At 41.5% G+C, this 15,771-nt stretch overlaps 1 protein-coding gene across 1 annotated transcript; it reads right to left on the bottom strand.

The window, feature by feature from the left end:
• Positions 1 to 251: 251 nt before the first annotated feature.
• On the bottom strand, positions 252 to 13,099 carry LOC131892149 (uncharacterized). The gene is made up of 4 exons (XM_059241925.1): positions 12,952 to 13,099; positions 1,988 to 2,118; positions 1,142 to 1,368; positions 252 to 690 (listed from the first exon to the last, which is right to left on the bottom strand). Exons 2-4 carry the CDS (start codon positions 2,109 to 2,111, stop codon positions 394 to 396), a joined length of 648 nt encoding a protein of 215 aa, XP_059097908.1. The 5' UTR covers positions 2,112 to 2,118; positions 12,952 to 13,099; the 3' UTR covers positions 252 to 393.
• Between the last annotated feature and the right edge of the window lie 2,672 nt (positions 13,100 to 15,771).

Raw genomic sequence — 15,771 nt, 5'->3', positions numbered from 1 at the left:
TTAATTAATTTCACTTATATTGTAATTAACAGAGGTCAACAGTCACCGGCTTTGGGTAAAGAATCTCGCTCATTGTGTTATGAATGTATTGTATGGTGTATTCTTTTCATGAGCGTTTGAAAACGAACTTCAACTCCATTTTCATCTCTAGTTTTGAACAAGGCCAAAAGACAAAAAGGCTGAAATTGTGTTCTTTAAGTGATTCTCTGTTCTTTTTTTTTTACACAAAGTTCACTCACATGAACACCAAACAGGACCCTCAAAGGATTTATTAAATCTATTTTCGAAACCATGAAGTCGGTCTAAGTGAAAGAAAAACCAAATAAACCAAACATCACTTCAGAGTTCAAAAGGTTCCATAACATAGAAACGGGTTTTTGACCCCCAACTCTTTCAATCAATGCATATAACAATCTCGGCTCCGTTGCCGTTTTCCGTGTTGTCGGCGATTAATTGAATGACAAGTTCATCGGTAGAGAAATCGCGGATCTTGTCTTCTGTAATCGTGCCACAATATTTCACGACGTTTCTACCTGTATTTAGATCCTCGGAGTCACTATTGTCGATTTCTTGCTGTTCATCGATAACATTACTAATGGTTACATGATCCGAGCAAAATCCATTTAAGTCTTCTTGGAACTGAAAATCCTTTTCTTTAACGGTCACCGTTCCATTTGCGGTAGCCTCAAACTGAAATGACATAATTAAATTGGAAGCGAAAGATAAAAACAAGCAGTAAATGAGCGTAAAATTATTAAGGGAATACAATTTCATGTGCTCTCCATCCGCAAAGAGTTTTAAGATAGTCTGAAAATGTGATTGCATTGGATTAGGCATTTATTTTCAATCTTTTGAATTGGAGACCATTACTCTGATACATCGGCATGAATTGTAATTTCGTAAAAAAAAGAAGAAAAAATCAAAATGAACTGGTTTGAATTGGGCTTTCCAATTTGAAGGGCTCGTCAAAGTGGCTCAAAAACAAAAATCTACGGGGAAATTTGACAACAAAGCCATCACAAATCATCATTTTCATCGTGAGCCCAATTTCCATTTAGACATTATCCTATACGCTCAAATCAAAGAGCCCTGTTTAAAAACCAAGTGTGCAAGCAAAAACTTTGAAACAACAGCAAAGTACCTCAAGGACGTAAATGCAATTGTATTGAGAAGAAGATCCTGAATTATTTGGATATCCACCACTGTTAAATCCAGTGGTCTGGAAAATATTACATCCACTCGGATTTGGCAGGGAAATCCCAAAAATCTGATTGCCATCTCCGAGACATTCGCCCACATTTATCATCGCTTCCATTATTCCGGAACCCTCATCGAATTCCAAAGGATCATTCATTTCGCCGACGGAGACTGAAAAATGTTAAAAATGGCAAAGAAAAATCAATAATCGGCCAATGATCTTTAGTTCCATGAAAATTGAGGGATGGACTTCATTCGTCTTTTGTTTTTCCAACGCGTTTCACCTTTAATAATATTAATCAAGCATCCATGATGTCTAAAACGAGGTACAAATTTGTGAATAAACTTGAGCACAAATTTGCTCCCTTTCATGTTTCTCCTGATTCTTAATATTTTTAAAACGAAGGCGTGGTACCTTAATTTATAATAATTTGTATGTCGAAAAGTGTGAATTTGACACGATCAAAAGTTCATCCACAATCTGGTTTATGAAGTTAAACAAAGGCGGTCAAAGTTGGTCGAAGAAGCAATAATTAATTTTCAATGACAGCATTGCTTTCGAATCATGGCTCGGCTACATTGATCAACGATTTCATTTGTATCCTCTGACAATTGGACTCTGAATTGTCCACCCATTGGGACGGGAAGCCAAATAAATGGAAGTCCGAATAAATTTGACAAATTAAATTTGACAAAAACCTAGGTCACTTGGAACCGCCCATCACTGACAATTTTTATCACACCATTACTTTTGGCAATATCATAGCTATATCGACGGAACTTCACTTACTTCTTGGGTTACTACTCTTTAACGAGTCAGTTGCTTGACGAAAGGTGGCGACATGGGAGTTACCAACTTGTCCATGGATTAAGATTGTTAAAGTGACCAGAAGGCATGTCGTTGCAATCATCATGTTGATTCTGAAATGAAAGAAAATGCGAGAATGATTTGGATCAGAGGTTAGATTTTTGAAACGGAAAAAATCGAATCTTCAGATCGAAAATAGTGCGAACTCATGGAATCTCGATTTTTTCAACTCAAGATCCAAAACGGGGCTGCGACGAGGATAGGGTACATTCGCTAATTTTCGCTAAAGATTGAGATCATGAGCCTACTCACACAGACACTTACTTACTAGCAGTGTGTCCAGTAGGGTAAATAGAGTAGACCGTCAACGAAGATGATGGATCAAAAACTCAAATTTGATTTCTGTACTTTAATCATAAAATTGCCAATCATGGCCACCGGAAAAATAACGAATTTCATTTAATGACGTATTTCCAGCGCGTTCGCAAGTATTTTCGAATCAATCAATCGAGGAACATTACATTTTTCTATAGCGCAACCTTGAACAATATTTTCCTGGACGTACAACCTCGATTCATCATCGTCAAAAAGCCGTCTTCCCTTTGGTCGGATGCAAAGTCTTCGAATAAATTGAATGGTTTAGCCTTTGAAAGTGGCAACTTTGAAGACATGATGACGAAAATTCTCGCCCCTTCGATCTTAGGATTGTCTGAACCTTTTGCCGTATGATAACGATTTGGCTGATGAAACGTTGACACGCATCAAAAGGAAGAGTGAAAAAGCAATCCGAGAGGAAAGTTGCGCGAATGAAGACGAGATGTGCCCATGTTGATGTTTGAACACCACGACGTGAAGCGTGCTTACCTTTTGTAAAACGAAAAGGTCACCAAAAGCAACGTCGTACGTTAAATGTATCAACTTAATCGCAAATGAAGCTAACAGTACGTTGTAAACACAACCATATGAAGTGTAAAAAGTTAAAGTTAAACTGCAAGTTAAATATTCCAAAATGGTCCTCGGATCGACGGAGAGTTGACCCGTCTGATTCTCGTTGCGATCGAGGTTCGACCATAGAGGAAGCAAGGCCTAGAGATAGAGCTGAAAGCCTGCCGGGCGGACTCGTTTTCAGAGCACATGGGTGACAGCTGTATGGCTGATCAAGCTGGCCAGGTAGCATTTTTCGATGCGGATTTTTGAAAATTAGCGTTATTTCAAGGCCGCTAGCATTGGAATTCTTTATTAGCTTTGGTCTGGTTTTTAGCATTAAACTAGCATTACTTGCATGGTCCAAGCAATGTGAAATTTTGTCTCGCATTTAAGCATTTTCTGAGCATGATTTCACTGAAAACATGACCAAAAGGGAAGAAAAGCAAAAAAAACTCACAAAGGAACTACATTTGGCGGGGTCAGCAATGTTCATTCATTGGATCCCTTTCCCATTCCATGAAATTGATACGCTGCAGCCACACAGTGATTTCCATTGGAATGCTTACTTTACATTAAGTAAGCAAAATGATTTATTCCATTTGCTTCTCAATTCAAAGGCAGGCTTAGCCAAATTTCTTTTTTAACCAGACTTTTGGCGCACAAAAAGACTTTGGGTTGCCAACACGAATGAAAAATGGTCAGTGCGTATATAAAAACGAATTACGAATCCTTAAGTAAATGTAAGTATGGGTTAATTTCACTGCAATATTCAAATCAACATAAGTATTTTGGTTACTTTCATTGTATTCTGAAAAGTATTCCCCTACACACTTGAGGTAAACCAATTCACAAGATTCAAAAGTAGCAAAAAAATCATAAAGAAGAGATAGACAACAATTGAGCCATGGATAAAGCAACTTATTGCAGCTCTTGCTCATGTCCGCTTTGAAGTATGATACACGATAAAATAACAATTTTTCTTTATTTCGTGATCTAATCTTACCCAAGAAGAACACATTTTGGCGATAAGAACAATTACAACTGTGTGTAAACAAACCTTGTTCAAAACCGAAAAATACATTTTTGCTCATATAAAGCTTGTCACTTTTTGGTGTCCCCTTCGAAAATTCAGGGTTCAAAATTAGGAGAGTATCATAAACATAACTGCATCAATTTTAACTCCAAGGTTTTTCTTTGGATTATTGTACTTTTCAAAAAAAAGTTTCTTAAAGTATAATTTTCAAAATGTTGCCTGAACATACCCTGTCAAAGAGTGTCAAATGTAATTGAATTATGAATCCAAAATCCTTTATGGGCACCATGAATAATATGCGGTTTTTTAAGTAGCATTGTTCTAACATTTTCGAATTCCAATTAGCATTTTTTTAGCATCGATTTTGTACGAGCTAGCATTGCTGGCTGAAAAAAAAACTGGCCAGCCTGTGGCTGATAGGCTATGGTAGCTGATTTTTAAATCGGCTTGAGTAGCACTTGCTTATAGTTACCGACTCAGCTCCAGTTGAAAAAACACAACAAAATCGATTTTTACTCTTCTATGTTACTTCTTCTGTGGTTCGACCTTGATCGTGGAACGAGTTTAGCGTTTGAAAAGGAACTGTTAAGCGGGATCGAGCCATTAGTTTCGATTCTTTGGTGAAAACCTTCCGATCATTTTCGTTTTAGGGCATTAAACTTGGCTTCCAGTCATGGAAGAAAGAAAACGAACCAAAATGGTTCTGGACTGCGCACAACCAAAACTGGCTCCGAGATTGGAGTGAGTCAAAATTGATCAACGACCGAGTTCTAAAAAATTGGGCTCGGATCTTTCCCAACGGATCGTTCTCAAGGGTGACCTAGGGTCCCACCTGGACTCAAAATATAACTGTCTTTAAAGGGTGGACACAAAGCTTTTAGTTTTAATTGCCATTCGTGTCTTGTTATCTTTACCGGCTTTTTCCAAGCGATTCAAGGAATACCACCAGTATCTATTGTAATGAAACAATCTGTTCCGTCCATTTTTTTAACCTTTTCATCTAGGTAGATTTGGTCTCCAAACGAATTTGAGTTGGCAGACTGAGCTAGTCCTTGAATGTAGGGTCGAGCTGGAATGCTATCTAAAAATTTGTCCAAGTCTGACTTGAAAGATGCTACCGGATCAACAAGGCCTGCAACGTAGTCTCTACGAATATTAGAGGGAAGCAAATTAAACAATGAAGGAGCCAAAGAAAGAAGACAAGTGGACCTCTTTGTTCGAACTAGCCTGGATTCTCGAGGGTTTGAAGGTGTCTTCGAAACGCATATTTAGCCTCTTAGTCTCTAGAATTGACCCTAAATCCTGGGTTGGGACAATATGAGAGCTCCCTCATTCCATCAAAGCTAGGTGCTTTTTAAATAATCTTGGACTAGTTCAAACTTCTGCATACCTACTGAATACCAGTGGAGCCCAAAGGTGTGAATCAAGTTCAAGATGAGGCGGAGGACTCCACCCAAATCCTTCATGGACGAGACTTGCGCGATATCATTAGCTCCATTTTCGACGAGTGGAGTGTGCAAAGGCGTTCAACCAAAGGTCAAAGGGCTCCTTTTGGCCGTTATTCCCAAGCCTAGGTAGGTCCATAGTTTGGTTCAAAAACTACCTTTCTGAGAGGTACCAGTATGTCGAGGTGAATAATGTTAGGTCCTTGAAACAGAAAGTCGAATGTGGGGATCCCCAAGGCAGCTTCCTTGGATCTCTCTTATTTCTGATCTACATTAACGACATGCCTCAGCATAGCAATTTGAAAAGCATTATGTTTGCTAATGACACGACGCTTCAATGTTTTGAAAGCCAACCTGATGAGCTAGAGGAGAAAACAAATGTTCAACTGGAACGTATCTTCCAATGGTTAGAAATTAATTTATTAACTTTAAACATTGTAAATCAAAATTCATGGTTATCAAGCACAGGAATTATAATATTAACTTTAAAATTTATATAAATGGACGTAGGTTAGGGGAGGTGGGTTCTACCATATCCAATGAAAAGTCCATACGATATCTGGGAATGCAACTCGATAGCAAACTTAACTGGCACTGCCACATTGAGAAGGTAAAATGCACTGTCACATTGAGAGTGTAGCATACAGAATTCGAAAAATTATTCTCAGTCTGAACAGAATTCGCAAGTCAGTGCCGAAAACAGTAAAGAAACAACTTTACAATGGACATATCCGAAGTGCCTTGGAGTAGGGTGTTCCGTGCACAATCGATAACATCATCCTGATATGATATGGCACGGACTTCTAGAAATATGGACTGCGAACGAGCTTCCCGCCAAATCGGCCTGCTCTTGGTCATAGCTAGAGGGCTTGTCAGAGAAAAGTCACTCCAATCAAGCCACTTGAGACTTTGCTTTGAACACATTTTGGTAGTTGGGCAGCAGGGTGTCGGGCTGATCGACTTCTCTTCCGTTACTCAGTTTCAACCAAAGCAGACAAACGAGCCATCAACTCCCTGGCTCCCTGAATTCGGAACTTGATTTTGAGAATCACGTAACTAAATGTGTTCAAAGCCGATCCCCATCGCACACACCAGGCAGCCACAAGGAAGCCAAAAAAAAATCTCAGAAATCTCGTGAGTGTCGCTTCTCTGACTAGCCCTCTAGTCATAGCCACTCTGAGCCACTTTACGAATTGAAATAATAAATTAAGAAACGTAGATCTCCTCAATTATCGGTAGGTCAATTTTATATCATTTACATGCAAAATCGATTGTTTCAAAGTTATGTTGTCACAAGCTTATGTAGCTGACCAAGAGCAGGCCGAAAATTCAAATTTTATGTACTGTTTACTACATAACTTTGAACATGTCTCCTGAGTTCCCTAAACATAGGTTTGGGCTCAAACTTGGCTGAGTTCATCTATTCAACAAGGAATAAGATGAGCGGTTTAGGAGATAGGATATTTTTGCTTCCGTTCGCAGTCCATATCTCTATAAGCCCGTGGATATGGATAGATGATGTACAGTGTTAGTGCCAAATCACCCAATCTCCCAAAGATGGCGCTCTAAAATTAGTTTTGTATTTCTTACGAAAGGTTGAGTAAGAAAAACGGATATGGAAACCAGAGACTCAGAGAGAGACCAATTTGTTATTACGTTGCCAACGCAACATGTGTGAATGGTTGCCTGAAATAACATCTAAAAGTTTCAAGTGCATCGTTAGGCTTTCAGTCATTTCATCCGGCATAAGTCAGCCGCGGTATCAGTAAGGACAAAGTCTTGAATTGTGTTATCATGGATAAGGACCCAGGCATGGAATCGGAAGACATTTTAGACCACGGTGTTGGAATGAGTGAGGACCTTCACTTGGTGATGGTGGGAACGGAGAACCGCCCTCGGAGAGTTGGTGTCATGACGAGAGAGGTGCGAACCTATAAGAGATCACTCGTGGCGGCCAAAGTGCGTTCGGGCGTCAAGGATCTAAGGTCCCATTGCTCTCAGTGCCGATTTTTATTGGCCGCAGATCCCCCACCCCACGAATCCGTGTCAAGGCACGCGACGGAGGGCCGAGGAAGAGAGTGTCAATGAGCTCACTCGTTTGGAGATGGAGAGAATGGCCTTAGAAGCGCGCATGAATCAAGTGCGAAGAAAGAAAGAAATGGAAACCCTGGAAGCAGAAATACGTGAACGAGTCTCATGGCTTATTAGAAAGCAAGGTGGACACTTCTCCTCGATCCCCACTGCCCCAGATGACCAATGGGAGAAACGACGTCTCCCAATTAAAGAATTCAAACCCAAAGGCAGAGTCGTTTTCGTATCGAGCTGACTATCCCAAGACCGAATCCTCGATGATTGTGGAAATGATGCAAAGACAAACGGCCTTCAGTCATCAAATCGAAACGTTTGGAGGGAACCTGGTATCTTTTCGTCACTTTTGGAAAAGAGTCGAAGACATCATCGAAAGGAACCTTCCCGACCAAAGATCAAGGCTGAGCCGTTTGCTAGAGGTGGTCGATGGAGATCCCAAACGTCTGATTGAAGGTTGCATTTTTTGGAGGATGAGCGTTGCTGCACAGAGGCCAAGCGCCTTTTGATGAAGCGATATGACAATGATTTTCTCACCGCCAATTCCTTTATGGAGGAACTACATGCATGGCCTTCAATTAAAGAAAATTGTCCGAAAAGTATTGGGGACTTCGATAGTGCATTGTTGCGATGTTCTTCGGTCGTTGACAAATCTGAGTTGAACTCGCCTCGTTTCGTCGGAGATCTGGTGGCTAAGCTGTCGTTTGGGATCCGAAATTCAGGGAGGACTGTTGCCATCAAGAGCAGGCGTGAGCCTGAGCGACGGGAGACCTTTCAGGATTTTCTTGATTTGATGGAAGAGGTATTAGATCGAGCCAGCGATCCGATTTACGGCGAGGAGACAATTAGAGCAATGTCCAAGAAGAAAACCGAAACAGGCCCCAAAACATACGGCGTTAAATCTCCTCAAAGACCCGATCTGTTGAGAAATGTAAGGCCGAATTCAGCAAAGCTAGTGAGTACTTTTGCCGTTTCAACAAGAAACGACGCCGGTACCTGTCTAGATTGTGACGACAATCATGACACACTCTATTGTGATGCTTTCCTCTCCAAGACCGTGGACAAGCGTGCTGAGGTAATTCTGCGTGGGCATATATTGAGAAGGTGTTCCGCCAGAATGACGTGCTCAAAGTTTGGGAAGAAGCATCCCACTCCACTTCACAAGGATAATGGGGTCCCACATCAAGAAAAGCCTGAGCCAGCATTGACTGCTCATGCGTTGAGGCTTGGAGGTGCGGTGGTGGTGAAGAATGTATTGAGGGTAAAAGTGTCGCACGAAACCAAACCTGGGAAGGCTGTGGAGGGCATTGCTTTATTGGACGCTTTAAGTTCTGGAACCTTTGCCCCTGACGATCTCTTGAAAGAACTTGACATTGCTGGGCCCGAGACGAATATCACGATTCACACGCTCAACGGGAAGAAAACCCTTCGTTCCACAGTCATCACAGGCCTTAGCGTTCAGAGGCCGGATGGAGAAGGATTCATCACACTCGGAACAACTTTCATCAAAGATGTCATTCCTCTCCAAGCGAATGAAGTGGCCACGGAAAAGATGATGAAGAGGTGGCCAGCATTTGGCTCTCTTCGCCATGATATTTCGGAGTTGAACTTGGATTTGCCCGTGGTTCTACTGATCGGTGCGGATAACCCACTCGCTCTTCGACCGTTAGTCAAGGTTGGTGACTGTTCGGATCCTAGCTCTCCCTACGCTATCAAGACCAGGCTTGGGTGAGCTGTTGTTGGGCCGATGAATACGCAAGAAAAATCAAGTCAAATTTCCTGTCATCGAAACATAGGTCTACCCGATAGAGTGTTTGGTAGAGAGGTTATCAAAGACGTTGGGATTTCAGAAATGCTCTCTAATTTGGCTGAGCTAGATTTCCCAGATTCAAAATAGTCAGAAGGTTTTGGAAAATATCCTTTCAAGTGACACCATGTCAACAGATGATTTGGAGTTCTTGAGCATCGTCAAGGCGACGACAAGACGTTTAGAAGAAGGCTATGAGGTTCCTTTGCCCATCAAGAACCCTCCATTGATCATGGCTAAGAGTGCCGAGATAGCATAGAAGAGAGCTATCTCGATTACAAAAAAGCTCAACAAAGACTCTGAGCTCATGAATGATTATCAATCCTTTATGAGCGAAATTGTGCAAGAGGGCTATGGGAGAGAGGTCAGCCAAGAAAGGTTAGTTTCAACGAAAACGGGTATATCTCATTAAATTCCACATCACGCTGTGTATCACCCTCGAAAAAAGAAGATAAGAGTTGTCTTCAATTGTGCGAACCAAGTGAATGGTGAGTCGATCAATGATCATCTTCTCACGGGTCCAGATTTAACAAATCAATTGCTCGGTGTGCTTCTGAGATTTCGAACTGAGCCCATCGCATTTACTGCTGACATCCTGCAGATGTTTTATCAAGTAAGAGTGCCAGAACGTGATATGAACTAACTGAGATTTTGGTGGAGTTAGTGGAGTACGAGATGACAAGACATTTATTTGGAGGACGAAGTTCCCCGGGGAGTGCAAATTATGCCTTGAAAAGAACCGCTGTTGACAACAAATCGAGATTCGGTGCTGAGGTCGTGGACAACATGTGTGAATGGTTGTCTGGAATAAAATCTAAAAGTTTCAAGTGCATGGTTAGGCTCTCAGTCATTTCATCCGGCATAAGTCAGCCGCGGTATCATACAGGATGAATGATAGTTCAAGGAACGGTGTTTATTAAAATGTCTTGAGACAGGTGGCCATCGGTTTCCCCCAACGCAATCTCCGCCTGTGGATTTCCGCCCGATGATCTCCGCCATAGTGAACTCCGCCAACGGCAATCTCCGCCACCATCAAATTCCCCCACGGTGAACTCCGCTACAGTGAACTCCTCCAATGGTGAATTCCGCCATGAGTGAACTCCCCCACGACGATCTCCGCCATGGATAACTCCGCCAACAACAATCTCCGCCAGGGTGAGCTCCCCCTACGGTGAAATCCGCCACGATCAACTCCGCCATGATCAAGTCCGCCATGATCAAGTCCTCCATGATCAAGCCCTCCAAGATCAACTCCACCATGATCGAGGTAAACCCGGCCAAATTAAGCTCCGCCACCATCAAATTCCTCCACGGTGAATTCCGCCAAGAGTGAACTCCCCCACGACGATCTCCGCCATGGATAACTCCGCCAACAACAATCTCCGCCAGGGTGAACTCCCGCTACTGTGAAATCCGCCACGATTAACTCCGCCATGATCAACTCCGCCATGATCAAGTCCGCCATGGTCTACTCTGCCATGTTCAGCCTGCCACAATAAATTCTGAGTAATAGTAAGGAAGTTTACATACACGGAAAAAAGCTCTTATACACGTTACTTCTTGGGTCTCTAGAATTCAGATTCGGCCTAACTCAAGCAAATTTCGCCCGAGCTTTGCATTAATAAAAATGCGTCCTCCCCTTTAATGGACGTTATTGGGTCATAAAAGCATCTTTTTGCTTAAAGGGCTGAACAATCTTCCTTGTCATCAAATATTAATCCCACGGGGCTTTTTCTGTATTTCATTGTGTATAGAAATGTATGACACATATCTAGGTTAAGTCTGTTTAGTCATCCTTCATTACAAAGATGTCACAAGATGAGATAAGTTTCAGCAAGTCCGCTAGAACCAAAATGTTCAAGGCCATTGAGAATGCCAAACAGAGTAAGTATATTCCAAAGTATTATTTGGAGCAGAATGTAATGATTACGTTTAGCTGTGTGCTAACTCGGTGAAGTCGTCATAATTTGAGGGCCCCTTTGTTTTTGTTTTATTTGCGAACTACCTTACCGCTACCGGGATTGGAATCCCAGCATTGTTGCATTATTTGAATAAAAATTTCAAATTTCAAATTCAGATAAAGTGCAATTGGTTTTCGTCATATGTGTGCATACTTGGGGAAAAATGTGAATTTGAACTACCATTAGATTGGGTAAAATTAGATTCTGGTCAAATGGTGTAAAATGGGCGGTTTTGTAATATACTTAATAGGTAGGTTTCTTTGATTTTGAATGTTGCGGAGGTAACTACTCAATCGATTGCATTCAATCAGTAGAGCAGAGTCTTGGGAGTTTAAAGTCAGTTGATGTAGTTTAGAGTGAATTTTGACAAGGCGCTGAAGGGTAGATAGTTCCCAATTAGTTAGCAGGCTTCAAGAGCTTGAAACCTGATGGGATAGAACATTTCGTTCGTGGCAGAAACCAATTGATTAAGGTCTAGGGATCTCGTAGTGACACAATCCCGCAGAATTCATGACTTCAAGTTGGCTTTTCCAGAGGGCTCCTTACTTTTACTCTCCTTTTCTCTTCTATTCATTGTTCTGATTCAAAAGGTTACTGTTATGAACTACATCTTCTTGTATTGACGATACAAAGTCAGATTCGGGTCAAGAGTTGGGTCAAGAGTTCCATGCTTCCGTTCACCACGGGAATTCAATCAGTCAGGACCTTTCACCCCTGGCTAGTGAACGGAACACGGGGTATTGAATTTTACGGCCAAAGTACGAAATTGAAGATTCTGCCAATACTACAGAGAAGAGCTGTACGCTGGATAAATAATGCGAGGTGGTTTTCTCACACTGAATCTTTGTTTCATGAGTCCAAGCTCCTAAAATTGCAAGATTTGCGCAAGCTTAAAATCGTTCAAGTGATGAGGCAGTCGTGCTTGCAAAAACTTCCACCATGTATCAATATTGTCAAATGGAAAAATAGTCCTCGGCTTGGCGGTTGGAGGTCAATTACTCCAGTTGCCAAGTCGGGACTTTNCCTCGGCTTGGCGGTTGGAGGTCAATTACTCCAGTTGCCAAGTCGGGACTTTACAAAAACTATCGAACAATGTATGCCAACAAAAATCCTAAAAAAAGATTCTCATTTGACTCTTTCATAACGATTATCCTCCACTCGATCTGATCAAAAACTCCATGCACCAAATACAACTCTAAACTTATTAATTTACTCCCATTCCTGAAGTCGTTTCGAATTTTCTGGTAAACATAACAAATTAACACTTAAAATTGTGCTTTGACCAGTTTTTCATGCTTTTCTTTTTATATCGTTTTCTGGGTCCCTTCTTTTCTCATAAATTCGAACCGATATGATTTCCTACAAGCCTTTCAATTTCATTTTGTATTTCTTCCAACTCACGTTATCGTGTTGCAGCTTGGCCTCTGTAACATTATTGACTATCTATGTCATGTCTTCGTTAAATTGCCCAGGTCCTGGTGAAAAGAAGCTTTTGCTTACCCAGAACCTGAGGAATTACATGCTCATGAAATTGTTGATATATGAAGATGCTAACTCAAAGATTATACTCTAATCATGATCAAAGTGTTCCTGAAATATATCTATCTTTCTATAGCTATCTATTTCGGCACCTTTCGGGCAAAATGAAGGACGAATCGAGACTCAAATGAAATAGACGAGGAACTTACTGGACTTGCTCAAAGCTTGGTTTGGAAACTGGGGAGATGCAGAGTGCCCTTTGATGGGATGAGAGTGAGGAGCAGCAAGCAATAAATGGTTGGCTGGTGAAAGCAAACTGAGTGGCTTCAAGCAAGCGAATAGTAGCTGAGGGGCAAACTAGTAGATTTGTCAACAAGTGTGTTCTCAATTCCACGAACTCTAAATGAAAACAAACAGATTTGCTAGACTGAAATGAGGCAGAGAACCAAAATAAAAAGACTGGTTAATAGCAGGCCACTTAAGCCCCATCAATTCAAGCCATTGTTTCATGATATCAGACTCCCAAATCGAATCGAAATCATTGCAGCACAAAGATTTGATTTATTCACCTAAATATGTTCCCCCCAGAGGTCAGTGATGCCAAACAGTGTCTTTACCCCAAGAAGGACGTCCAATTGGAGGTCGTTTGGGGAATGGAGAGGATGGCTGATTTGCGATCCATTAGAAGATACGATTCTTGATTGTAGAGTCCGACAGCTATTAGCAATGAACGTCTACATAGGGGTTGAGGGTTGGGTGAAGCCGCTGAAGAACCAGAAATACAAGTGAATCCCGCCAACAATCAAGACAACAAATGACATGCCCAACATGATGCAGAGGAATGGAACTGTGCCCTCCACTATTCTAACGTCGAAGAAAATCTCCGGAACCAGGGACAAAAAGACCAGTCCGGATCCAATCCGGATTTCTTTCCAGGTTGATCCCATCCTGGATTACATACGGGACAATCAAAGTGGATCTATTTGGGTTGCTCTCCGGAATTCATCCAAGATATACCACTCATTTCCAATTCAGTCCAGAGTTCATCCAGGAAGATCCGGATTTCATTTAGGACGATCCAATCCGGACCCAAGTTTGATTTTATACGATTCACACTAGACTCAATCTGGATCTTGGTCGCGTAGATTGAAGTGATCCCATCCAGGATTTCATCCAAGACGATCCAGTCCAGACCCAAATCCGGATCACATACAAGACAATCCTATCCAAGATTCCAAATTGAACAAGGATTCGAGAGTGGAATACCTTGGATGAATTCGGGAGAGAGACCCAATCAGATCCCCTTGGATCGTCTTAGATGAAATCCCCATTGGGTCGAGAGTGACTGTGAAGGGCACTTTTTCTGACTCGCAAAACTCGCTCATACTTGGGAAGCATCGGAGTGGGCAAAGAAATTGTGAGAGTCATTTTGATATTTAGTGCCCAATATGTTTGTAATATTTTTATATTTTATTTTCGGGGACTTCCTTATTGTGTTTATCCTAAATACAGAAAACCATTACATTATAAAACAACTCGTATTCAACATTTGAGGCAATCTTTATAGTGACACACACCCAGGATATAATCTGGATTGGATCGGATTGTCTTGGGTGAAATCCGAATTGGGTCTTCGACTGGATCGTCCTGGATGAATCCTGGATTGGGTCGGGAGTGACACACCTACAGGGTGGAAAGAAATTAAGGGCCGCTCTTTGTCGCTTCCAAAAATCCTACCCCCTAACTCAAATAATGATTTGATCAGATTGAATCTCCAGTTTTCATTAAAAGGGATTATTGAAAAACCTAACACCATACCACGAATAATCCAATTTTACTCCAAAGGAGATTGGTAGCCTTCTGATGTTTGCCCACCTAAAGATTGAGTCTTGAAAATCCAGATTTCGGCCATCGGTCCGGTCTGTTCTAAAAGGATTTATTGCATTTCCATGAGGGTCTCCACTTTCCCATGGTTTGAGGATGAACACTGAAAGGCTCACCAACCTTCCTTTGTCTTTGTCGGCCTTCAGGATGCCCTTAGCCTTGGTTCTGACCTTCAGACTGCGCTCACTTGAATTTTCAGACATTGTTTTGACGGCACTTTATCAGAGGGCTACCCATCGCCTCCAGGATAAAGTTTAATCATTTGTAATATGGCATTAGGTTCTTAACAATTCCTCTTAATGAATGCTTGTGGTTTAATGTCAAAAAAATCTTTGAGGAGGGAAAAATGTTGTAAAAAACAGCCATGGAGGCCCTTAGTTTCTTTACACCCTGTAGAATGAAATTCAGATTGGGTCCTTCGAGCATGGTTTGGTTTCGTATCTTTTTTTTTTTACTTTGCGGAACTGTGGAATTTGAAATCACGCAGCCGCTCTAATTTAACGGCAGGTCCACGCATTCGGCAATATTTTTTATTCACGCAACCTTCGATGTAACTATTGTTGATTAATAACCTCGTTATTCGTTGAGGGACGTCATATCATGATAAGAAGAAACAAAGAGAAGAGTTCTAACGAGAAATATGCGACATTGTGTGGCTTAAAACGGCCATTCCAACGTGGAACACGTCTTCTTTCAATTATTTGGTGAGATTTTGAGAACTTCAAAGCGCATGTGATTACACAATTCTCATGACAGTGGCAATCAGAGATTTTTGATGGATCTCGAAAATACCCCATTTCTCCTCTACATATACACGCACATGTCCCTGCCGATAGATCAAAAACCACATATTGGACTCAAGGGCAGCTACGAAGGCATCACTCTCCTCATCCATGGCGTGGCTTGGTGAGTGGAAATCAGTCCACTTGTTAGACTAATTAATCCAAAACCAAAAGCTAAAAGAGCCTAAACTGAGACGGTTTCCATTGGCCATGGCTTGTGGAGCTCAGTATATTTGACATGTGACTCACGTATTCAAAACATTTGCATACATTTTCTGCTCATATCATGCCAGGTTAGAATCGAAAAGCGGATCCGTATTACAAAAACTGAATCCTGACCAAGCAATTTTCTTTCTTTTNACC

This window comes from Tigriopus californicus, chromosome 12, assembly GCF_007210705.1.
Source record: "Tigriopus californicus strain San Diego chromosome 12, Tcal_SD_v2.1, whole genome shotgun sequence".
Lineage (NCBI taxonomy): Eukaryota > Metazoa > Arthropoda > Copepoda > Harpacticoida > Harpacticidae > Tigriopus > Tigriopus californicus.
The sequence above is the reverse complement of the archived record's forward strand: the minus strand, read 5'-3'. Positions and strand labels throughout refer to the sequence as shown.

Excerpts from the sequence above, each read along its gene's own strand:
- LOC131892149 (XM_059241925.1), bottom strand. The coding sequence starts at position 2,111 with ATGATGATTGCAACGACATGCCTTCTGGTCACTTTAACAATCTTAATC. Across the intron at positions 1,369-1,987 it reads AAAGAGTAGTAACCCAAGAA|TCTCCGTCGGCGAAATGAAT; the intron begins GTAAGTGAAGTT and ends AACATTTTTCAG. Across the intron at positions 691-1,141 it reads ATTGCATTTACGTCCTTGAG|TTTGAGGCTACCGCAAATGG; the intron begins GTACTTTGCTGT and ends ATGTCATTTCAG.